The sequence below is a fragment of the Gobius niger genome (assembly GCF_951799975.1).
Source record: "Gobius niger genome assembly, chromosome: 12".
Taxonomy (NCBI): domain Eukaryota; kingdom Metazoa; phylum Chordata; class Actinopteri; order Gobiiformes; family Gobiidae; genus Gobius; species Gobius niger.
Genome location: NC_136863.1, coordinates 7,332,624 through 7,358,858, shown reverse-complemented (window position 1 = coordinate 7,358,858; position 26,235 = coordinate 7,332,624). Strand labels below are relative to the sequence as shown.

Here is a 26,235-nt window from a genome sequence, read left to right as displayed (position 1 = left end):
GGCAATTACTGGGCAAAGAGGAGGCTATACGCGCTGGAGGATGGGTAAAGGCAATCCCTGACTTGATATTTGAGTAACAGCCATCGAAAATCTATTGTAGAGATGGAAATTTAAAAAATAATCCACTTCATTCGCCTTTTGCCATTAATTTTGCAAACGTTCTGAATTTTTTATATCGCTGAATGTCTAACTCCTCGGGATAAGTGCGTAAATCAACTTTCCAGAAGATTCCAATAGGTGGGACGTTAGCTATAAACAATCCAGTACAGTTTGTAAAGTACATACACTTCTTTATGTTATTCTTTATGTTAGCATTTAGATCTCATTCTTGCATGTTTGAACGCCAGGCCGACACCATGTGGACAGGCATGAGTTGTATCCACTCACCGACACAGGACTCCCCGTTGGCGGAGAAGAGGCCGTTGTCGTGGTAACCGTCGCGGCACTCGCAGTGGTACCAGCCGGGCAGGTTCACACAAGTCGACTTGCTGTCACACTCCACGAAGCCATCCGCGCACTCATCGATATCTGTGAGGAGAGAGAGAGAGAGAGAGAGCGGAGGAGGAGGGTTAGGCAGGATTACATTCACAACTATAGACTTTGTACAGAGAACAGGCAGAGCCAAGTCTGTCAAAAAAGGGGGGGGGCAACAGGGTGAGTCGCCCCGGGCCCCCAGCACCAGGGGACGATTGTGTTTATCAGAAAGCAGTCAGTGGACGCTGCTTCTTTTAGACGCTGGACATTGTCTAATAGAAGTAGTAGTTTGTCCAATGGAAGTGAGCAAATTGAACCGTAATGTTTGGACTATGAGCGCACCTTAATATGAGCCGCACCAAAGAAAAAACAAACCAAAAAAGTACATACTTAGGCCGCGCTTGTCAATAAGCTGCAGGTGTCCATGTTGAATGCGGCTTCAGCCCACTGAATACAGGACTTCTCTCCTTGTGCCGTCAAATATTCCAAGAGAACGGCGGTCTGCTGGTAGCCGTGCTGCTGTGTGCACTCGAATCATTTCGAACTTCACAGCAGTCTGGGGACCAACGGCCGAAATCTATGCATGGATTTGGGGACCAATCACAGAGCGAGGAGGGACGGCAAGATGATGACGCGCTATTCGACATATGGAAGCTTGTAGTTTGGTTACGTTTTTTTTAAAATTTAGAGATCCAACATGACAGCGCCATACACGACGCCATCTTTCGATCAAGCTTTGGACTGTGTTTGAAATAGTTTAGCTTAAAAGTTTACGTACGTCATCGGATATGATGATACAATTGGCTATGGCTACGTGCAGACGCTCATGAGAGACATTCTTAGCACCCAATAAACGACTATGGACGATCGTAAACCACACCTCTCCTACGAGAAAATGAATTGGTGGTCCCCAGACTAAATATAACTTGTGATATTTTGTCTGGCCATTGCCAGGCTAGCCTACAGGTACATTTACTCACATTTTATTTATTTTGTACAAGGCGCTACGTTACAGCCACATAGGGCATCCTGCAGCCCCCCCTCCAGTGTGCAGCAAACATCGCAGTCAGAGCTCGAGAAAGCGATGGAGTTTCCCACCTGTCCGAGTTATTTTGCGGATGAGTGGGGTACATCCGAAAGCAGCTGACTGACACCTGCAGCTTTCCATTGTCTCCATGCGCACAACTTCATGTTTTTGGATACTTCACTTTTTTCTATACTTTGGATTTGGAGCTGCCATTGCATCTTTCTCATGTCGGAGTTCCTTCATTTGAAATAGCTGATTGTTTTTAGACCCACTTGTATTAAAGCGCTTTCTATGATGAAATGTAGATGAATTGTTCCTGATAACATGACACACTATTCAGTATGACCGTAAAAATCTATAAATCAGCTGCATTGTTATATGGGCTGCAGTTGAAAAAAGTAGCAGTTTATAGTCCGGAAATTACGGTATTTGTCTGAATGAGGAGTTTATTGCGGTGGCTCCGAGATGTGCACGGCCTGGGAGTCACGTATTCAGATTCAGGCGCTGTTACAGTAGGTTTTGAAGCAGAGGTTCTCAAATTGTGGGATGGACTTGTTGATTGAGTTTCTGGAAAAAGCTCTGTGGAAATCATACCAGCAACTAAATGGACCAGAGAAGATCCTTAACCAAAGACTAAACCAGTTCAAAAATCATTTATCTGTTTTTCATTTTCTTACGTCCCACTAAAACATTGTGGATTGTGTACTGTATGTGTTCAAGAAACGTCAAAAAGCCAAGCTGAACAAAAGCAGTTCTTTAGAAAAAGTAGAAAGAGCTCAGGGTCAGAAGATCAAACATGACAAAATGGAAATAAGTAAATGCGAATGGAAAGTTTCCCTAAGTAGTGCCACTGCCCCAACAATTTCTTTTATGACCACAACGGTCATCATAAAAGCTCACATTACCAGCATCGAGGGCTGTTAAAAGCACTGTTACAACATTACTTCAAACACTATCAGATAAAAAGCATCGATTACTTGTTATTTGTGGTCGTCATCCAAGTCAATCTGTGCGTTATTCTATTCCCCAAAGCTATCAATACGTGCAAAGGAGAACGATTAGACAAGTATCACTCTCACACTATCCCGGTGGCTCTGCTGTGCCCGGGACATTCCCCTGAAGGCGTCTCCGGCTCTGATGGATTTGTAATTGATAAAACAACGTGTGCAGCGTCTGAGTGTGGTCCGGTCCTCCGGCTGCATCGATCCGTACAGCGGGAGAAGGACATCCATATCAATAACAGATGAAAGAAATGAATTAATCTAATATAACGAGACTATTCTGAGAGACGAGGGGACGCCACAGGCTCCAATCTTGAAATGCCATTGTAAAGCCTTATGCAAAGAGAACGGCTTATTGCAGATATAACTACAGCTAGTTCTATGGGAAGCATGAACAGTAAGTGCTCATGCTACATACATGGCCATTCTACAGCTGCCCAGACTTTTTGAGGAATTTCTGATATACAATACTTCAAGGAAAGGTCTCTTGTCCCCATACACTTTCTGATTGTTTAAGCATTTAATTTATGGTAAAATGGCCTAATTGTGTGCTCAGTTATATAGAGCCTCACATTATAACATTAGGAGGTGAAATGATGCATTACTGTGAGCTACAGCTTCACCTTCACCAAACTGTGCAGGGGAATATGTTCCGAGCAGGTTTTTGTCAGGACTTTCTTTGACTGTAGAAGGCACCGTTTAGAGACTTGAAAGCGGCGTTGGAAAAGGCTTTTGACTCTGGTCTCTGGGAGTCTGTGGGCGGTTAAATAAATGGGGCTCCTGTTTGTCTCCACACAAAGTCTCTTAGAAACATCCTTGAATCAGCCTCCTGCTCTGGCTTTCATCAGTGCTGCAGCGGCGTGTCGCCTTCACTAAAACCTTTATTTCAAAAACTATTTCCTCAAGTAATGTTTTAATTGCTTTAAAAGTAAAGTGCTGAAGTTTCATGTTGACTGAAACAACAAATCAATTTGTCTGTACAATCAAAAGTTGACCTCGTGCGGTGGTTCTCAGTGGAGCTTCCGGGTCCACTTTAAATGACTAACTTAGTTGCCCATCCCGTGGGTGCAGCAGAGTCATGCATCCACACAAATCTTTGTGCATCCAGGCAAATTTGCCCTAATCACAACAGGATGCATATAACCTGTAAATCACAAGAGCCATCTCTCTTCTGTTCTCACATCTGAGAAGAGAAGAAGGAGTATGTTCAGCTAAACATCCTCTCGCCCGTTTAGCTGAACATGGGGACCAACCGAGCAGGTGGTTGTGGGATCGAGCCTCATGCTGTTTTTTTTGGGTCTTTTGAATGGGCACCCACTGGGACGAGATATGCAGGCCAGCACCCAAAAGTATAAAAAAGAACTTTTAAAACCATTTTGCTGTTTGACCCCATACCTGCTTCCTCGCCAAGTTTTGCTTAATCAAGTACTGATCAAAAACTACCAGAACAATTTATTATTTAAGAGTTTTTTTCTGATCAAGGCCTACAACCTGCTGAAAACGGTACGATGATGATCACCCAGTGCATTTATTTCAAAGTGTTTCTTTGTCTTTGAAAGCTCATCTAGGAGTAAAACTTACACCCCTAAAGTCAAACATTTCTCTCATGTGTTTTTGGAGAAAGAAACTGGATTAATGAAACCAGACTTATCTTATAAAATGTACTACTTTGTTGAGAAATGTTAAATGTGTGTTCACAGCTACTTTGAGACTTGTGTCCATTCATTTTGTTGTCCCCCTGGCATTAATATTGGTTTGTTTGCTAATGACGGGGTCTAACAAGTCTAAGAGGAGACGCCCGGGGACACTTGTCCATCTGCTGCTCCAGTATCTGTCTCATTGTTGAATTCCACATTGTTCTTCAGCAAGACTTGGAAAACCCTGTGTCCTTTCCCTCGTTTGTATCGTCTGCTGAAAAAATCCATATGATCATGATTCATTATGAACGTTAATGACTTTATTGCCTTAATTAACTGCGTCCTTTATTCACGTTATTTCCTGATTAATTCTGCATTAATTCACTTATTATAAAGTGTTGCCCAAAAGGTTATTTTATTGAGTTATGGTTTCCTCTCTCTTTTGTTTTCATCATTGTAGTCCTTGCAGGAGAATTTGTCTTCTGCTTTTGCCCCCATCCTTCTGGGAAACCTGTCAGCAGAAGCAGTGGGCGACCGCACTGCAGCGCCAGGGGGTCCCATCTCCGGATGTAGAGTGAGGACATTAATATGAGCTTGTATTTCAACAACCACCTCTTCCACTCTGCTCTGCCCAACACTGCTACTACAACATCCATGTATGTACTGCACAAGGACACGCTGATATTTCAGCTAACATTTAATTAAACTAACGAGAGAGCGGGAACGGGAGCGAGAGAGGCAGCTCTCTGTGATTAAAAGTGCTTGCACTGGGCCATGATGGCTGTTTTATGATGGGGACTGATGCACGACGCCCCGCTCTCATTATGAAAATGGCAGAGTGGCGAGAGTGACCTTCCTGGACTACACCCCCCCCACCCCCCCTCCCCCCGACGGGCGGGCGCTCGGTGATGGGGCCCCCCATCGGCTGTGCTCTGTAATGGGATTAAGATCTATGGTCTAATGAGCTGAAGCCTTTTAATAGAATCAGCGTGGCAGATTAACTCTTCGTCAAATGTTGCTCAGATTATGGGCTAATCTGTTTAAAAACTACCACGTTATAGTCAGGGGAGAAAATGTATGTAGAGACTATACTACCTGCTCTATAAAGCATGGGCGTAACTTCCTTAAGGACTGATGTGGACATGTCCTCACCAATATTTCACACCTTATCCTTTCCGAGCATTTACTTTGTGGACAGTAACTCGGGCGGCAACAGCTGTGCAGTGTTCTAAGTGTTTTCGAGCCGTGGGATGATGGTTCATGTATGTTTGTAAGTCTTGCTGCTCCTGCTGTGATGTGCGTGGGCATAGGGGGCGTGTGGAGATCTTCTCATTGAGTGATCTTTCAAAAGAAAAAAAACATACTGGTACTTTAGGCTCGGGGAGAGGATAGCCAGTATCACAACACTTTTTGTTTGGTTTTGATGGGGCAAATTCTTGCAGAGATCTTCATATTTCCGGGTTGTAACTGCATGGGCTATAGTCCGTAAACGTGCGCCGCGTTTAAGTCTTCGCCGGAAACACATGATGTTTGTAGTTTAATTAGATCAGATGTGTTACTCAAAAACGATACGAAAATACAGTCGTTGTTATGCTCTTTCCATCACTTAGTTTTATTGAAGTCAAGTGCTAGAGGAGAGAAGAGCGGCATGTTCCTTTGTCCCTGAGTGCAGCAGTGAGGGGAGGGGCCACACGAGGAGAACACACTGACAAGCTGAAAAAAATATGCATCATATTAATATTTTTAATAGTTGGTTTCTTTTTTTTCTTGCTATAAACACATCTGTTTGCTTTGGCATTTGATTCAAGTTGAGCTGCATTGTAATATTGTAAAATTGTAATATTGTAATATTGTAATATTGTAATATTGTAATATTGTAATAGGTACTTCTTCTATTCTAAATGGTCTTATATGTGTGCTAGTGATGGGCAACACCATTTTTGTTGATATCGATACTGCATTTCAATCATTATACATTTCTAAATTGTATGCAAATATAAATTAAAATGTTTTTACTTTAAATGCGTAATTAAACAAGAAGGCTGCCCCGCCTTCTTTTTACATATGAAGACTTCATTTGCAAAACAGATAAATGCCATTGAAAAAAGTCAATGTATGTTTGAAAAATGTTCATTACAACAGCAGCGTTTTTCACTAGCAGATTTGTTTCAGTGCCATACAAATATAAAGTCACTTGTTCTTTAAGGGACTGGATGCAAGTTCGCCATTTTATACTCACTACTGCCACCTCAGGCCATATTTGTAACTGCACCTTCTATATTGAGCTCGTGCGTGACGGCACTTCGGACCCGAATTAACACCTTTTTGAGTGACAGTGCAGGATTTTAGAGGCAGTTGTGGTGAACAGGTCTGGGTTCATTCTACACATTAGGACATGGCTGGAACATGTAGGGGGAGGAAAAAATACTTAGTTTTAACATTTTTTAAACTCCCTATAGTCCCTTTAATGAAATTCACATAACTTCAGTTTCATAAGTGGCATCTGTCAAGTTCAGTAACAAATTTCCAAAACAATTTTAAAAAAGATATCTGCTTTGCCTGGCTAGTATCTTTACTTAAAAGGTAGTCGTTTGGTATTGATATATCGATATGGTATCGATCCGTCCATCCCTAATGTGTGCCTGTGAAGCACTTTGGCCATAGCTTTGTTGTAAATCTGCTAAGTAAGTAAATAAACAAAGTTGAAGTTGACACAATCAAGTACGTCGATTAAATACTTGAAATATCCAATGTTGTGTGTTGGATAAAAACAAAATTCATCGTGTGATGAAAATCCCGTCTCCCCTTTATGCTCCGCTCCCATGATGAATATTCAGATTCCTCTCTGTGCTAAAAGGTAGCCCTCACACTGTGCTAATTACAGAAGTGGTTTTGGGCCCACCTGAGCCCTCCCCTCAGGACACGGTCTGTGGGTTAAAGGGCCGCTGCTTAAAACAGACTAACTAACCCCAGCACTGGAAACAAATGCAAATGTCTCCGTCTCCCCAGGACAAATGTTCAAACCTGCTCTTTAAAATTCAGCCTGATGAAAGTGCCAGTTCTTTTTCAAAGTGGGTTTCTTATATTTGAGAAAAAGCATGGGTTTCCACCGTTTTGTATTTTGGAGTGAATGTAAAATAAGACCCAGGCGCAAAGGTAATGCTAACATATTAACTACAACATGGCAGTAGCAAAAACATGGCCATCATAGTCTTGGAAAATACTTTTGATCTTTGTTTCCATCCATTCACTGTGAGGTTGAAGGATGAAGTTGAAAACAATCAATAAATATAATCAACATTTTTCACCCTGTTTTTTCAGCCCTGTATTTCTTACAGGGCTTGAGCCAGAACCGGAAACCTCTCTTCCATACACATACTGAGGAAATAAACGTCGCCTATTCACCTGCTCTGGCTCAGAAGTTTGGCTGTTGTATAGATAATGTAAAACTAGCTATTCAAGGCATATACCACACTGCCCAGAACACAGCTTATCACTGGACTGACTCTATGAAAACCGCTCAGCCCACGTTGCAGGTGCTTTTCAAGTGCTTTTGAGGAAGGACAAGCGCCGCGGAAACATTTGTCAATGCCAGAGTGAACAGTTTACAGGTGCTATGAACTCCTTTGCATATTTTTGAAAACAAAATAATAACGGGCCTCACAAATGTAAAATGGAGTGCGATGCGTTATCAGTCTGACTTGTGGAGACATTGGAATGAATGCCTTTTTAGAACGCTTATGTAATTGTTTGTCAAGTCCTTTCTGAAGGCGAGACACTGCAGGTGAATAGGGAAACTTTTTTGCAGAACATTACTGATACAAATAGGAAAAAAAACGTGCTGCAAGTTTTCTGGCATTTTGTGCACAAAAATGGCCAAAATTGCAGATGTTTTCAGCGACGAAAGAATGGACAGACCCAGATTTGAATTTATGGTTTGATATTGCTGACATATTAGTGACAAAGATTTCGGATATGTACTGTAACTCATGCCCCTAGAGGCCATAAGCGCCACTGCAGGTTTCGTAGCATGTTACTTCTTTACTCATTAATTGTCCGTGAGAGTAAATACTACACAGACAGAAAAGACAAAGGGACAGAGGGATATTGTACATCCAATTACACAATGGAGGTCATTTTATTCACTCAAACTTGGCTGTAAATACTGTTTAAGTGACGTTAGCCCGCAGTTAGCTTTGCCCGTTAGAAGAAGAAGAAGAAGAAGAAGATCTTTATCTATATAGCGCCTTTCACAGACATATAGTCACAAAGCGCTTTACATGAGACAAGAATGGTTAGCCTGTTAGCTTCTTCTTAGTGATTCCTTTAGTGTGTATTGGTGACTCTGACCCGGTGCAGGGAAGTTGCAATTGTGGTTTTCTTGCCAGAGACACCAGGGGGAGATGAAAGACCCCCCAATCATCCCATTAACATGTGTTTTACCCCCAGAGGAACGATGGAAAGGATTTATTAAGGTAAACAAGTTACTTTGTACGGCTTTAAACAATATAAGTGAAAAAAATCTGTAAACACTCGGGTTCAAAGCTCAATAAATCAGGCGAGAATTGGAATAGATATCAAAAAAGACCCCATAAAAAAACTTCAACATATTGTTACCTCCAAGCTTTGAAAGTTTGTCTGTCGGGGCTTCTAAAGTGGAGAAGTTGTTGCATGAGTTGTTTTTCGTGGCGGGTGTCTCCCAGAAAGGAAATTACCATATTTGTGTTATAGCGTCATCTTGGGCTCCTTGTGCAGGATATAAAATATATCAATATTTGTGAATGAATATGTGTGGGTACCCGGCTTTTGCGACATGATGTCAGCGTTACCGCCGGGACATTTCCAGCTCCCGCTCTGACAAAATATCATGAAATAACCATCGTACGGGGCAAATTTTGTTTTATTAACATTCTGACATGAACAGTAAGATGTTAAGTGAGAAAACTAGCAAAAACTCTAGCAAAAAATCTATATCTTCACCTGCTGTGACTGGCCTTGTCAGGAATAAAGATGAATTGAATTGAAATGTACATTTTTAGTCAGAAGAGCTCCCTTTAGCCACGGCCTTTAGACGAGCCTCACACTCATCTATGAAGTTTGCGCATTTTGGGAGTAAATTTCCTTACAGGGACAGTCAAATCTTAAGCACAAAAATGAGATACGGAGACAGATGTGGAACAGTGCAGAAACCAGCAGCTGTAACAACAAAATCTGTAAATGACAAAAGGAATCAATCCCAGTCACTCCACGCCTTTATAAGTGCATTGATGCGTCCGTCAGATGATATTAATAGACTGCCTGTAGATTGAAGTGTGGCGTCTAAAAATATGCAGACGGTTTATTTCGAGTGAGTTTCATTCAGTAGTCTGGGCTAACAGCATCAGGTTAGACCGCGAACAACACGCCTGTCTCCTCTGTTCTCCCGTGAGCACTGAGCCAGAGCTGACAGGGCCTGTTGGGAGGAGAGGCGCTCAGATCCTGTCACAAAAGATTTTTAAAGATGCTTAACTCATGATCGATTCCGTCATGTAGAATGTGTGACGGAAATACTTATCATTCTGTCCTCTAACGGGGCTTAAACGCGGGAGAGTCATAGGGTTTATGGCTCTTTCATATAAGGGGAGCAGAGTCTTTTGGATGATTTCAAAGAGCGCTTTCAAAGACCGGCTTACCTTTAAATTAAGGGGGATGACGTGCGTTTTGCAGTTATTTGGTAATAATTTCAAACACATATTGATCTAAAACAGCGTACTCAAATTCTCCCTTAGGTGTTCTTCCTGGTTAAACAAGCACACGGTCCCTAAGCCCCCTGCCCTGGCTCCCCTTCACAACAAACCTCTGTCGGGACATGTCCAAAGCTAGTGGTCATACAATTGATACGGCATCTAAGAGAACCCCTCACAAATGAGGGAAAGTCGAGGGAGGAAACTCTTTTTCCCATTACTTCACGACTTCTTCAACAAATGCTGAATTAACGGGTGTGTTTTCTACCAGGTAAAGAAATAGAGAGGAGGAAAGTGGATCAACAGCCCATAAATACATAAATAACAGAGAATGCTAACTATAGTACCGTGTTTACCTTAATAAATCCTTTTCGTAGTCCCTGTGGGGGTAATGCAAGTGTTTATGGGATGATTGGAGGGTCTGTCATCTCCCCCTGGTGTCTCTGGCCAGAAAACCATGTTTGCAACTTGACTGCCACCGGACCGGAGCAACCAATACACACTAATAGAATCACGAAGAAGAAGCTAACAGGCTAACGAGCAAAGCTAACTGCGGGCTAGCGTCACTTTAAACAGTATTTACAGCCAAGTTTGAGTGAAAAAAAATATTTCTATGGTATAATTGGATGTACAATATCCCTGTCCCTTCGCCTTTTCTGTCAGCGTAGTATTTAATCTCCAAGACAATTAACAAGTAAAAAATCACAACTTGCTATGACACCTGCAGTTGCGCTTATGGCCTCTAGGGGGAAAGAGTTACTTAGTACTGCTTTAATTGTGTGTGCACAATATGATTTTAGTCCAAAAAGAGTGCAAAAACAGTTTCCATGACTTCCTTCCCCCTTGCTAGGCCATGGTATGATGCATTGCCGGCTTTATCTGTTCATGGCTAATATAACAGCTCTGGATGTGCAGCTCTAAGTCCAGGTCGCATCCCTCCACGCCTCGCCTGCTCTCTGTGTGATCCTCGTGTGCACCAGGGCAGAGAACCACCAAGTGTAACTAAACACTTCTGCGACTTATTGACTCTGAGATTACTCCAACCTAATAAAAAAAAACATTTCCTCTGATGAAGTATTTACAGCCACCGTAATGTTAATGTTTAACATGTTACCTGTGACTGTTCATCAATAACTCTTCAGTAATCTTGAAATATTTATTTATCTGTTCGACAGTGCTAATCCCTTATAGGAAAATAACTTGAGTGGAAGATCGGCTGCTGTTCCAGTCAGAAATCATGTGTTGCTTGAGTGAATATTGCCCACAGGGTTTCCTCTGGGCCAGGACTCTATGGGCCTGATACTGTGTTTCAAAACACAGGCTTTAGACCAGACTTTTGCACGAGTGTAATCCTCTGCTATGACTAAACGGTACGGCACGGTGGCGCAGCGGTTAATGCTTGTGCTGTCCCGGGTTCGATTCCCACCTGGACGGGGCCTTTCTGTGTGGAGTTTGCATGTTCTCCCCGTGTCGGCATAGGTTAGTGGTAGGTTATAAAAACATGTGCAATAGGTTAATCCTCCAGCCAGGTGTTTCTGACCACCAGCCTGGCTCCACATCATGGAGATGGGTCCCCGAGCGCCCATGCTGGCAGCTCACTGCTCCCACCTCTGGATTGGTCAAATGCAGAGAATTAATTTCTCTACAGAGATTTCTCTACAGAGATTAATGCAGTATAACTTAACTTAACTTAAACGCAGTAAGTAAGTAAGTGGGTTGAACAGGGCTGGACAGACACTCATGGCCAATGGCGCAGTTATGGAGTAGAGGAAAGCTGCAGATCCACCGTGAAGGGACTCCACTGCGATAGTGCGCCCTCTGCTGGAAAAGCGGATCTAGACTGATCAGCTTTTAGGAAGATTGTTGTTGATCTACTTGATGCACGTGAGGAGTCAATACCTGAGTTATGACATTTTTTATAAAAAAATAAATACAATTCTTATGAACAAACTTGGAAAGTGTAGAGCAGCCATTCCCAAAGTCTGGGACATCGCGGACCCCTTCTTGATCAGAAAATCTCTCAAGGCCCCCCAAATCATAATAGTTTACTCCATTCAAAGGATTTTTTTTTATAATTTTAAGCTAAAATGACACAAAAAGTAACATGATGACAGTAGGCTAAATACTGGTTTAAACTGGTGCATTTGTCCAGATCAATGTATTTTTCCTACCAAAATGAACTTCTTTCATTGTACTTGTTTTGCAGACAAGCTTTGGGGGCCCCCCCTGTAGTGCCTCTGAGGCCCCCCAGGGGGCCCCGGACCCCACTTTGGAAACCACTGGTGTAGAGAGTGGAGTCTAGATGTTTCTGTTGATTGATGTAAAGATAACTTGAAAACAGCATATGAATTGCTTGCTATTTTTGTTCCCAAACGACCTTAACCTTACCTAAACCCTAACCCTGACAATATAATTGTAAAACATGATTATATTAACAAATAATACTGTCGTGGATCCGCTCGTACCAGCAGAGGGCGCATTATCACGGTGAATCTGCTTCACTGTCGTGGATCTGCTTCGCCTCCAGCCTGTAGCTTTCTATTATTGAAGTTATGTGCAACAACGGTCTTTCCCAAGCTTTTTCTACCTACAGACCAATTTTCTTCGTGGAGCAGGGGTGGGTGTGGGAGATGCACATGCTGGTGTTTTGATCATGTTTCTGTGGTGTGTAGAGCCCCGTGAGGCGCTCTTCAATACTAGCAGTATTCACATAAAGTTTGTAGTTTGTCCTGCAAGAGCTGGAAAGTGATGCAGCCTAAATGCTGAAGGAAGTACGTGATGTTAATGTAAAGGTGAGGAGAGAAAAGAAGAAGAACCCATTGCCTTCTGCACCACCGCTGCTGTTGCACCAGGCAGAAGATCAGGCCCTATGTATTAAGATATGATTAAGATAAATTAAGATATTGGGACGACAGTGAAGTCTTTTTGTGTGAAACTGCAAACCCACATTCCCATTTCTTTTTAACCACGGAACTAAAAGTGAGTGACAAAAAGGGGGCAGTAGGTCGATCAATGGAGAAAGAATGAGCATCCACCTACAACTCTCCCCTGTTCGTTATAGTGAGTGGCAGAAAGAGCTTTGTTAACCTGAAGGGGCTCTGTGCGGGGTCAGTGGTGCAGTAGGGAGTGTATCGTCCTGCCTGTTACAGCTCCTCTCTCCCTCTTACACGCTGGTGCCTTTAGTCTGTCCATCTCTGGCTTAAAGCGGCAGAAAACAGCCGTGCACTCGTTTTTTCCCCCCCCTCATCTTCTCATTTTGAACAGGAGCAGAGCGTTTCAGAGCGGAGCCTGGTATTTTCTTGTCATTTCACTAGATGTGCCCTTGGCTTTGTCCCTGCTGCATATTCTGATCCCACACAAGTCTAATAGTGAAGTAGAGGGCTGATTTTGGCTCTAGTCTGGGCTGTTCAGGACACGCAGATCCAGAGGGTTAAGAGGTGTCACTCGAGTGTTAGCTAGAGTACTCGGTGTCCAGTATTGATATGGTTTATGTACTGTAGCTTAATGATGGACAAGTGGCCATTTGAGTCACGTTCTAGCCCAGGGCTCTCCAAACCTTATTCACTCTGTGAGAATCTATTACAAAATCAAACCAGGGAGAGCTTCTTTTGCATATGTCCCCTTTAAAACTGGCCTCTAGTTTAAATAGGGCCCACAGATGAAATCGATATTACAAATACTGAAAGAAACCATGTGTTTCATACTGAGAGGAAGTTGTATTTTGTTAGAAGAGGGGGGTATTATTAGCATCTGAGCTGAATACATTTGAGACCTACAAATGTCATCTTCTGAAACACTGAAGATGGTGAAAGACTGTTGTGGAGCAGAGGGAGCGGAGGGAGCTGTGCAGGAGGAAGAGGAAGAAGGTGGAGGAGGAGCTGATCAGTGCGGGACACCATGCTCTGAAACAGTGAGGAGGTGCACTGTTTTTTTCATGGTGCACTGAAGCACTTCGTTTTCCCCTATATCTCCTAAAACATGGTGGTCAGGGTGGCCCAAAATGGCGGCGCTTACTCACTTGTTATTACTTACTTATGCATGCAGGTATTTTTGACTAATCTCAAACACATCTTTATCACTATCTTATCCTTTGTTGTTTATCCTTTAGACCAGTGGTTTCCAAACATTTCTCTTTGATGCCTCTCTTACACTCGCTGGAGTCAAGCCCTCCAGTCGAAAAACTCGGCTCCCAAAGATACAATAATGCATTCAAATAAGATCAATAAGTATTCAAATGCAATAAATAAACATAGAGTTGTGAGTTTTTTTCTGCACCTGTGGCTCTATTGCAGCCAGATACAATGATAGTTTTTCCAATTGAATGGAGTGAAATCCAACGACAGAAAGTGCATCTTCGTAACAAAGCGCACACATCACGGCGCTGACATTTTGAGATGAGTCACATAGTCAATACTAATGTGTCTGCGCGGACACTGTGGTTTTATTTACACTAAAGAGAAACTGAGTGATCACAGCCGCTCTGTCTCCATTAGGAACCGGAGTAGATCACAAAACAGCAGCTAATTGAGTCACAGCTCGAGCCTTTGGAGGAGAATATATTTTATCAGCATAGAAGAGACTGCAGAAGGGGAACAGCGGACAGCAGTAGGTATGTGAAAAACAGATTCTATGGCCAGTTCGCAATAAACCTAAAAGGACTCGCTCTGACTACCAGAATTCCAAGATCTACTTCAAGTCAAACCTAAAAGGTGTTAATGAAGTCCTTCAGTAACTTAGTTTCTAAAGATTCATGGCACATGTCTACAAACAACAACAAGATCCTGGACATCATTTTTCCACTCCGACGGGATCAAAAGGAGCTTATTTATTATTCTTGATCTTCTTTGTTATTTGGTTGTTTTGCATCTGATTGATAATCAGTTTTGGGGATCAGATACCTTTAATAAAGATGTGTCATCAACTCAAGTGTTACATTTGGAAGAGCAATATTGTTAAAATAATAAAACCTGCTCGATCAGCTCATGCTAACTGTATTTGCAAAGGTGGTTATGGTTAAGGTGTACTTTATTGATCCCCGTAGGGAATTTGTCTCTTTGCCATATGACCCATCTTTGGATGGCCCCTGGGGCAATCTGTAAGGAGCAGTGGGCTGCTGCTCAGACCCAGAATCACCAAACTGGAGGATTAACCTATTGCGATTGTGTTTAGTGGTAGGCGAAACTGGAACACTTGGAGGAAACCTCCGCAGACTGTCCAGACCGGGGAACAAACCCGGAACCATTCTTAACTGGTGGGTCGGGACACAAGAGTGGGTTCCGAGCCTTTTCCAGGGAACATTATTTTAAATATTTTCCATCTGAAAATTGCATGGAAACACTAGGGAGTCTGTTAAAATGAATGTAATTGGGTTGTTATGATCAGAATTTCAGTCTTAAAGAGCACGTTGGAGAGCACCACCACCACCAACCACTCACACACTCACTCTACATTCACCTCGGCTTGCTGGTGTTCCCAAACGGTCTCCCATCCAAGTACCAACCAGACCCTTCCCTGCTTAGCCTCCGAGGTCTGATGGAATTGGGCAGAGCAAAGAGCACAATGCTGGAGAGCTATAGGTTGGAGATCCCTGTCCGTAATGGTGGCTCCTGAAGCCATACCACTGGAGAACCACTGCTTTAAAGCAGGAGCGCTAACTGCTGCGCCATTGTGCCACAAACGCAAATATGAATTCCCATTTTGCCTAAGGGGACCACATAAAAAAAGGATGGTCGTAAACAATGATTTCATGCCTCAAAATCAGTTTTGCCCTTTACTCCTGAGATTTCCATCAGTCCCTGGTCCTGGTGGAAGTGGAAGATACAACTCTCCCCATTTTACAAACCTCCCCGGTCTCCCCAATAAACCAGTAAGAGCGATGAGGCGCAATAAACTGCTTTAGAGATAAGTATATTTGCAAAAACCCAAAGTAGAACACAGGCCTGTGCGTGACTCGCCTGTATCCATCTCCAATGCCCCGGTGAGAGCCCGGTGCCTCTGCCGCTCTGACCATTAGCCAAAGCCTAATTAAGACCCAGTAATTACGGATGATGGAGTGAGTGCTTTGTAAGGCCGCTTCTAAATAAATAATGAATACATCACCATGGAGCTTAAACAGGCCGCTTGAGCTTTAGACCAGGAACAAGCCCCGGGGCATCGTGGGTAAAAAAAAAAAAAAAAAAAAAAAAAAGCAAGAGAGAGGAGAGCGAGAGAGGCGGCAATGCATCATGGGAGCTGTCAGGAGATGTGAAATTAATAAGGTTTTTAAATATTCACTAGCTGAGCCCTGGCGTCGCTGGGCGGAGCGCAGGGGAAGTGACGGGTTAGTTTTGAATACAGCTTCGGAGGGTTGTGCTGTTTGCGATGAACAACAGGAGGAGACAGGACGGCAACAGTAAGGTTCAGCGAGACGTACGCGTATAACGGTGACAGGTCCAGTGAAGGGTAAAAACACAGCGCTTTATCCCAGCGCAGGCGCCTTAGGGGTATAGTGGATTGAGTTATAACCAAATCTGCAAATGCATTTTTCATACATGGCAATGATACAATACAGTCCTGAGTCTAACTGTAAATAAATCCCTCATAGAAAATTGACAAAACAATTTAGAGCTACACAAGATATTGGTATAGATATAATATGGTCATGTTCAAAGAAGCCAGAAGGGGGAAAACAAAGAGGTAAAAAACTGAACTTTCTCACATTTCTCCACCATTACCTTAACAAATGCTGAAATATGAATATACTTTTCTATTAGATAAAGATATAGAGACTTTGAGAGGAGAAAAGTGGTTCAACATCCCATAAATACTTCAAAAACTGACAATGCTAATCAGGAAGCTACGTTAGCTTCATGCTACATATGCTAACGTTCGCTACAAGTGCCGTTTTTTCCGCTTCTGCTGAAAAATTAGCTGTGAAAAAACATCCACATGGACACGACTTTGGCTTGACTTTATTTGTGTGTGATAGATATGTTTATAGTCTGACAGAAAACGGCAAAAAATTCAGAAAATTTTCCAGATCCCCATGAGAGGTTTTCTTCCCCCTCAGCTAGGCCACACCCCCTTCCCCAATATCGTCTTCACTCTGAAAGAGATTTACATATTTTTTGTATTTTGAATTCTTTTTGGTTATGATTTACCAAGTTTTGTTCAATTTAAGACATATTTTTGCGACACATTGATGAGTTAAAATGGCGTGGTCAAATATCCTCATATTGTCATTGCAAAATTCAAGACAGTTATTGAACATCACATCTTTATCTCATACTGTATTATGCAGCCCTACAGTAAAATAAACATGAATTTGCCACATTGGACTTGCTTGAGGTCTGAACGGCTAATAGCTAAATATGTATTCAAATGCTTTCAAACAAAATCTTCTCTTTAGCAGGTGCATTGTAAAGTCTGAATCCCTTTCCTCCTCTCTTTATAGTTTGGTCAAGTTCCTGCTTTCTCCAGTCTCCTCAGCCTCCATGTAAATGAAGGACATGCTGTTTTGTCTGGGCCTGTTTTTTGTTCTGTCTCGGTCAATACTTCGACTGACCTCTCTCATCTCTCCCCTCACCTCTTTTTGAGAAGTTTGTTAAAAAGTCCAGTCCAGCGGTCATCCGAGGTCCCAACACACTGCCTGACCAAAAACAAAAAAAGCCTCCACCTGGATGTAGCCAACTGTTCTGAGCTGGGGTCACTGCAGTCGGTCAGGTCCAGGTTCAGCAACACTAAGAGCCCAAAGAACGAGCCGATGGTTATTCTATCGATTGATTTCTTCTTCCCTGATGGCACGGCCTTATTCCAAGCAAGCAGGCTAATCTGGTAGACTTTTTCGAGTCTGTTAGCCAATGTATTTTTCCTATAGCCGTTGGCATTAGCCACCAAACATCGCACATTGTGAACGATACAGATGTTTTCAACTGTTGTCAACCATCAACCGCATTTAGGTGAGATCAAAGCCTAGTTAGAAATCAGTAATGAATATACAGAACTCAAATTCAGTTTAGTTTCTGCTTTTTGTGGGGTTGGATACACCTCCAATGGCCACAAAACATCATCTTATAATAAGTCAATGCTAAGCGCCAAGGTGGTGCAGTGGTTAGCGCTTATGCTTCACTGCAAGAAGGTTCGATTCCCACCTGGACGGGGCCTTCCTGTGTGGAGTTTGCATGTTCTCCCCGTGTCTGCATAGGTTTCCTCCAGGTACTCCAGTTTCCCCTACCACTAAAAACATGTTCAACAGGCCAGGTTGAATGAGAGTGTGTTTGAAAGTGAGAGTGTGGGACAACGGATGCAAATTAGCTACAATCCGGCGTGGCGTGTTTACATGCATGACTCCCATGTATGTTCATTAACATGCACTGTCCCGACCAAATACATCAATACAAGGAAACAACAGAAATTATATAAATGCCAACGAAAAGGACAAAACATTCCTCGCCATACAGTAGTATAGATGCCGGGCTTCCCCATTCATTTGTACGGGGATGGATGGATGGCTAAGATAGCTAAAGGTATTTCGGTATCACTTTATTTTACACTACCTTGATACATTGTACCTAACTACATTAAGTACAATGTAATGTGCTCTGTAACAATCTGTAATAACTTGTACCTACGGGTTAGATACACAATGGAATAACTTGTATTAGTACTTTGTCGGTACAATAAGACCCTTAGGTTTAGAGTTATGTCTTCTTACATTATGTACTGTACCTACAAACTACAAATACATATGATCCCATTGTGTATCTAACCCATAGGTACAAGTTATTACACATTGTTACAGAGCACATTACATTGTACTAAATGTAGCTACAATGTATCAAGGGTACTGTAAAATAAAGTGTTACCGGCATTTCTGTGATTTCTATGGTGTGCTATACTTTCAACAGTCAACCCTTTTCAATTCTGCGGATGACACTGCTAACCTATTGTCTGAATTAAAACATGTTAAAGATGTTTATGTGCTTCTGGGGCTGAAACATGTATTTCCAAACGGATAGAAGAAGAAAATGTGTACTTCAAAAACACTTTACACTGTAGAGGTATATGTCAGTTTCAAATGGGTAACACAACACATCTCATTACAGCCCACAACTACACTTGAGAAACTGCGCCATAACACTGACCATGGTCATCTTAAATCTCCCCCTCTTTAAGTAGTTATTGCAGATGCTAAACCCGACTGTGTGAGATTGTGGGCAGCTGATTAAAAGCTCTGGGGAGGACTTAAGAAGCACTAGATAAAAGAGAAGCACCGTCCACTGGATCTGATCAAACGCCCTGGTTCCCCAAAGGAGCTCATTCAGCAGGGTCAAAGAGGGACTGAGAGGCCAGACGAGGACGAGGACGGAAAAACTGCTATGATGTGCAGAAAGACTGACATTTGGAAAGAAAGCAAAGTTTTGATGATGGTTTGAGCGATATATGGAGTTGTCTGAAATGTGGCTGCTGCTGCTTCGTCAATAAAGCTTTGTTTTGTTAATCTCTATAGTCTTTTTTAAAGCTGTGAACCTTAACTCTGTCTTGATCTTTCTTGGCTCGAAGATTACACTTTTAAGGCCAAATATGTTCTAAGCTTTCTCGTAAAGAAAAAAAAACTTTAAACATTCCGAAAATGGAGATAATGAGGTGGAAATTTACAAAGGCTGAACCTATAACTATTCATCTTACGGAGCGTTGCAGTCGATAAACAGGACCGAGGGCTAAAACACAGCTCATGTTCACTGATGTTGGGACCAATTACTTCTCCCAGCGCCGCACAGCCAATAAAATCTTTACAGACGCTGCTCTGCTCAGCGCTGCGTCTGCAGGCAGGGATTATCATTAAGTTCTCTGACAAAACACCCCGGTGGATTTTTACATCTGAAAGTCTTCAAAGTTTACACCTTTTTTTTTTGTCACGTCATGAGGTCGTGCCGAAAGAGACAGACAAAAAACACAGAGAGAATGCTTCGGAGGGGTTTTTGTTTTAATGTTAGACACAAAAGGAGTGCGCGGTGATGGAGTTGTTGGCTTTTGTGACATTTAGCAAGGAGGTGGAGGGTTGAATCATCATGTATAAGGTTAGGCACTGAAGATTACCGATTCTCAAAGTGTGGTACGGGCAGAGGTGGGTAGAGTAGCCAAAATAATTACTTAAAGGGACTATACAAAGTTAAAAAATATTAAAACTAAGTATTTTCCTCCCCCTACATGTTCCAGCCATGTCCTAATGTGAAGAATGAGCCCCGACCTGTTCACCACAACTGCCTCTAAAATCCTGCACTGTCACTCAAAAAGGTGTTAATTTGGGTCCGAAGTGCCGTCATGCATGAGCTTACTATAGAAGCTGCAGTTACACATAAGACCTGAGGTGGCAGTAGTAAGCATAAAATGACTAACTTGCATCTAGCCCCTTTAAGCTTAATATAGAAGCCGCAGTTATGCATAAGACCTGAGGTGGCAGTAGTGGGCATAAAATGACAATATTTTGAAGTTGTTGTTTTTTTTCAGAGGGATATCTAATTCATATCTAATTCAAAACCTGATTTATTCATTTTGAACCCCCCCCAAAAAAACAGGCGGAATTTGAGTTTTTACAGATTTTTTCTCTTAACTAAAACACAAAAACTAAACAATATATCCAAAATCCCCTCTGAAAAAATCTTAGTTACTAATACGTCAATATAATGAAACCATACATTTTAATCTGGCTCAATCTATTATTTGCATTGCCCAAAATATAGGCAATTTTGGCCATTTTCATGCACAAAATGCCTTATTTGAAAACAAAAAATGACAGAAAAAGTGCAATAAATTTTTTTCCCATTTTTATAGTAGTAATGTTCAGTAAAAGTTTCAAATTGATATCTCTACTTTTATTTTTTCCCCCAATTCACCTGCAGTGTCTCGCCTTAATTTAGAAGCTGCAGTTACACATAAGACCTGAGGTGGCAGTAGTGAGCAGGACATCTCGAAGAACCACTCACAAACAACTCATTTTGACAGTAAAACTTTAGCCCTTAAAGAGACTCGATGCAAGCTGGTCATTTTATGCTCACTACTGCCACCTCAGGCCTTATGCGTAACTGCAGTCTCGACAACTTTTTGAGTGACAGTGCAGGATTTTAGAGGCAGTTGTGGTGAACGGGTCTGGGCTCATTCTACACATTAGGACATGGCTGGAGCATGTAGGGGGAGGAAAATACTTTGTTTTAACATTTTTAAACTCTATATAGTCCCTTTAAGTCATTCCGCTCTTTACTCATCTGTGGAAAAGCCCTCGTCTGTTTCCAGCGATGCCTGGACCTGCCGTCCTCCCGGATCCTCCAGGTAAACTTTAGCTCCGTCTGATACATGTGCTGTTGTTATTGTTCCTGTCATCGCTCTAATGATCCGCGATTCATTCTGTTGTATGAATCTCTGCGCAAAATAAACAAGTTAGAAATAATCTAATATTATGGATACATTCTATTTGTTTGATTATTATAATTATGTAAACACGCCACGCCGGATTGTAGCTTTGGGCTAATTTGCATCTGTTGTCCCACACTCTCAAACACGCTCTCATTCAACCTGGCCTAGAGCTGAAAGATATATCGTTATCATATCAATATCAAGATATGAACATTCAAGATATTAATATCGAAAAAGCAAGATATAAACGATATACATTTTGATCAATAAAACTGCGCTCTTTTGAATTAAGATGTTTTTAGCTTTCCGAAAACTGTATTGCATCGTATCGATATGGAGATATCTGGCAAAAATATTAAGATATGAAATTTTGTCCATATTGGTCAGCCTTATCCTGGCCTATTGTCATTTTGTCATTTCAGTATTACACCCCTACTGAACAGACATGTGAAGAAGAGGTGGGTGAAGAAGGGTGGAGGCAGCATTTTGCAAAATAAATCACTGAAGCCTCACAGAAAGAAGGTCCGTCCTCCTCCGATGGTACCGGGTAATTTGCATTTTAAGTCCCGCCTACATTTGTGTATTTGGCTTAGACCTGGATAACACCTGCTTCAGTCCCATCTTGAATTTACTGAGACTTGTTTTACACTTTCTGTCCCTGAGCTAGTCCTAACACAGAGCCTGGTTTGGTAAACACATTTCTATCCAACATTTGCCTCTTGTTTGGATCCGTTTCAGTAAAATTTTCCTCCAAAGCTGTAACTTGTAAATCCCAATATTCTTCATAGCACTTTTTTAAAAAAGTTTGACGTCTCTACTCTGAAGCGCACTGCAATCATCTCCGTGACAGCCCCCCCTGCCTTGTGGGAGTGGTATTGCGCGGTCGACTGCCTCCAGCGGCACAGAGCGTGTACCCCGGGCTGCAGCGCTGTAGCCCGTAGCACTGTTTAGAGACTGCGATGTGAAGAGTGGAGTTTATTGGCAGCGTGACAGGTCCTGGCGAGGGACATGTCGACTGCTGCAGACTGTGAGGCTTCATGTAGAGTTGGATTTGTTGAAGGATATTGGTGGGAGGAGGACTGTGCTGCAGAAAAAGAAGTATTTGCTAAAGTTGTGGTTCTCAGACTGCTTCAGGTAGCTTGTCTCGGAATTATATAACAATCATAACAGAAAGAAATAGGGATGTGTGATACCAGTGATTTTAGTTTTGTAAAGGCTGCACAAAATAAGAGTCAGAGTTTGATGGATCAAGGCCGACGTTTGGCTTGGTATCATGCAACATTCGCTTCTAAATCCAGTTCTAAACATCTTCCCCAAACTTGTCCTCACCATGTTAGTGCTCAGACTCTCTTCCTTGCACAGATAAACATGTTGTTTCAGTTTTGCTTTTCTCCTCTGGTCAAGGTCGATGTTGGCATCACTGGCTGAATACACGACTTGTATTTCATTCATTTATTTCTTGTTATTTCATGTACTTAAGGGTTTTATCTTCAAAGAGCACCTGTTTGTTTGTATCTACATCTGGACCTACTGATGCACTCATCCCCATCCTGCTTTGAATACATTATTTTAAGTTATACAACAAAAAAATGTCAAGGCAAAGGAGTCTGAAGTAGTTGTGAAAATAAGAACAAAGGATAATAAAGGACCTATTTGGATAAACGCCTGCGGAATTAATATTTGGAATACTAACACTAGTTTTTAACACTTTGAGTGCCGCGCTGTTTTGGGGATTTAGCTGTAGAGTGCCAACAATCCAGACCATTTTTCATGATATTTGTAGCACCACAGCTATGTTATAGCTATGGACACATGCTGTGGCTCGTTTGAAAGGGGAGACTCTAAGCTCTCCATAGGTGAAAACAGTTTAATTCTACGTGCCTCGGCTCCTGAGAAATCCTAAGCTAAACAGAGGCTAGTTTTGATCAAAATCACTTTTTTCCCCCTAGAAACTGAGATATTGCGTGTTTTATGAAACACTCTCCTTTCTGATTAACTCCTCTCTCCTCTATGGACAGGCACTAATGTTATGGGAAGAGGCAAATGCCTAAATATCAAGTTTCAAGTCAATTTTCAAGGGCAACATTGTTGGCATGTTTTGAAACGTTGCCGCAGATCAATCGCTTTCTCTCGCGTGTGCATTTAAACAGCCTGGATCTTGGATTGAAGACTTTAACAGGATGTTTCTCAGCCGTTCCTTGGACCAATTTCTTTCCATGGGAAGCCACTCTGCTTTCTCAAACGTGCTCCAGAGAGCGAGAGAGAAGTGTCGGCTTTACAGTTGTTTGCTGCACCACACCACTCGGACAAAAAAACAACAACGCAATAATATAAAATATCCAGATCATGACTTTTCACAAGTTTTTGATCGTCATTTATTTCACTTTTTATCTTGTTTCGTAATAAAACACATGTGTATTACAATATTACAATATGTTGTGGGGTCTTAATGCGGTAAAAGATAAGAACGAAGAAGTTCTAAACTATCCAGAAACCATTCAAAGCGATCTAGTACTCCATAACTAATGCCATCATGACTAATATTCAAAAACTTCCGCTTTTCCTTTTTGGCAGCGGTTGTGTAAAAAGATGGAGCTGTGTGTGCAGGCTGACACATGATGAGGAGGAGGGTGAGGCGTGAGGAAGAAAAGGGTGAGGGGAGGTGAAGTGGAACAGCAGATACAGAGATGTTGAGACTGACAGCCTCGGTGCCGGTTTTGAGGGGACCGCGGCAAAGGTTTTCAGAGAGCCGCGTGGGTTTACGGGGCGAGCGGGTTGTTTCATTCGGATGCGGAACGAGGCCGGCGTCGAGATGATGAACACGGAAAAGCTTTCACCGAGTCGGAATAGACAGAGCGCTCCCCCACATTTTGAGAACCCTACGAGCTTTTAGAGGCGTCCCCCGGGAGTGCATGCTCCGACTGCTCCCGCCGCTGCAGACTGACGGCGTGTCATGAGGAAGAGGTCTTCAAGGAGAATCCACGTATAGAAGAGGAATGCGGCTCAGTTTGGGGAAAAGAATCATTTCACAGTTTTAAATATTGATTTGAGTTGGGTTGTCAGCTTGCAATTTATGTACCACAGATAATAAATGAGTCTCAACAAAAAAACTCACCGATCTGTGAGAAACAATTGCCATTCATGTCGATTCTCCACAGTTCATTTTCACTGCATTGCACTGCATACATTTTAATTTGAAAAAGAGCTGGTTCATCCACATTTTCTTTTGTCAGAAACATACCTGGTGTAAGGGCTGGACAATTTATTGAAATGTAATCGCAATCCCCACTTTGGTTAATCTCAATAATCGTCATGAGTCTTTATATGAGACAATGAAATAAACGGTAAATGAAACTGGAAGAAAACATTTGTTGTTGTTTGAGCTGAGATCTGTATAAAAATCATAAGTTAGGTAGGATTCGAGTTAATTATGACCTTTGTAATTAATAAATCGCAATTAATCGAAGTTAAGCATGATTTTTCTTTAGGGGTTGCATTTTAGATGCTTCTTCTTTTCTACATTTTAACTTAAATTAAGTGCAGATGTGAGGCTTGTGTGATCATTTCAAAAACATTTTGTCTTGCCCCGAGCCATCGGAGAATGATCTTTTTACATGAGTGCATGTCAGCTTAACTGTGTGAATAAACAAGTTTGACAGTACAATTGTGTATGACCAAAGCAACATCTTGCAGGAAAAAGGAAACTGAAAAGGTGTCTGTGCTGTGTGATTAATTTCAATTAATAACTTTAATTGCACAAAACCTTATGTAATTAATTAATTGGAATTCATCGAAAAAAGTTGCAGCCTTAGTCTACATTCATGAATCAGCTAAATGTATTGTATCTTAAACAATACTAAGTAACTTGCTTACCTTAATAAACCCTTTTCGTAGTCCCTCTGGGAGTAAAACAAGTGTTAATGGGATGATTGGGGGGTCTTCCATCTCCCCCGGTGTCTCTGGCCAGAAAACCCAATTGCAACTTCACCAATACACATTGGTGATTCCTGGTTTCTTCTTCTATTATTGAAGCACTCCATTCCACATTTTTTAAAGCCCATCATCAAATTTTGATAGATTCTGAGCAGCGCCACAGAGTTGTTAGTCACGCTGTCTGATGGAAGTGAAAGTTTGCTTTTTACTAAGTCATTCCAACTGCTGCCTGCAGGGGGAGCTCCATGCAATCTCTGTTTCAGAGCCGACGTTATTTCAAATGACAAAACACATAGAAAAAATAATGTTTTTTAAGCCTCTCTATTAAATCAGCCCTAAACCTGATCAAAACAAAGGCTAAACCAGGATTAAAAGTCATAGTAAATACACAGTAACATTGTAAAGTTCACTTATGTGGGAGAAGGTGCTGTGGGTTAAGCTTTTGCCTACTTGTCTGTAGAGATTGTTGCAGCTTCAAATCTTTGCAAATGTTTAACCAATATTACCTAACCTTGAGAATCTGGCACAATAGAGCTTTTGGAAAAGTTATAAGTGTGCATTAAATTCATCTAAAGCACTGCATTACTGACACGGCGTTGAAAATGTGCATTTACTCCCTCCCATTGTTTACTGTGTGACTTCTGCTGATTGGGGCGAGTGCCATTACCATTCCTGCGGACTTGTGGGAGCGACAGGGGACAGCCCGAGCACGGAGAAGCCTGACAGGTCATGAATTATTCAGCGCTGGGCACACGCTTCAGTCATGGATATAAACGCACGCACTCTGGCCGTGTAATGTGTGCTTCCCCCCCCCCCCCGACTCAGTGTGGAGGCTGCGGGCGAGAGCAGAAGCAGAAAGGCCTGACTGACAAATGGACAAATACCGCAATACATAGGGTTTATTTTTTGCGAGCCAAATGTGTGACTGCTTGGGCCTGTAGAGTGGGGATAACTGGGAGACATCGGTTGGGGCGTTTGACAAGCCCTGCACAATGCTGTAAATGATAAAAGGGCTGCAGAGGGGGCCGAGAGGTGAGCGAGAGCTTCTG

General features: G+C 42.1%; 1 protein-coding gene across 1 annotated transcript in view; it reads right to left on the bottom strand.

Annotated features, from left to right (window-relative positions):
• The window catches only part of nell2a (neural EGFL like 2a), a 222,823-nt gene that overhangs the window by 43,074 nt on the left and 153,514 nt on the right, over positions 1-26,235 (bottom strand). Inside the window, exon 15 of the mRNA XM_079568360.1 lies at positions 388-528. Within this exon, the coding sequence (XP_079424486.1) occupies positions 388-528 (141 nt within the window). The remainder of the gene's footprint in view (positions 1-387; positions 529-26,235) is intronic.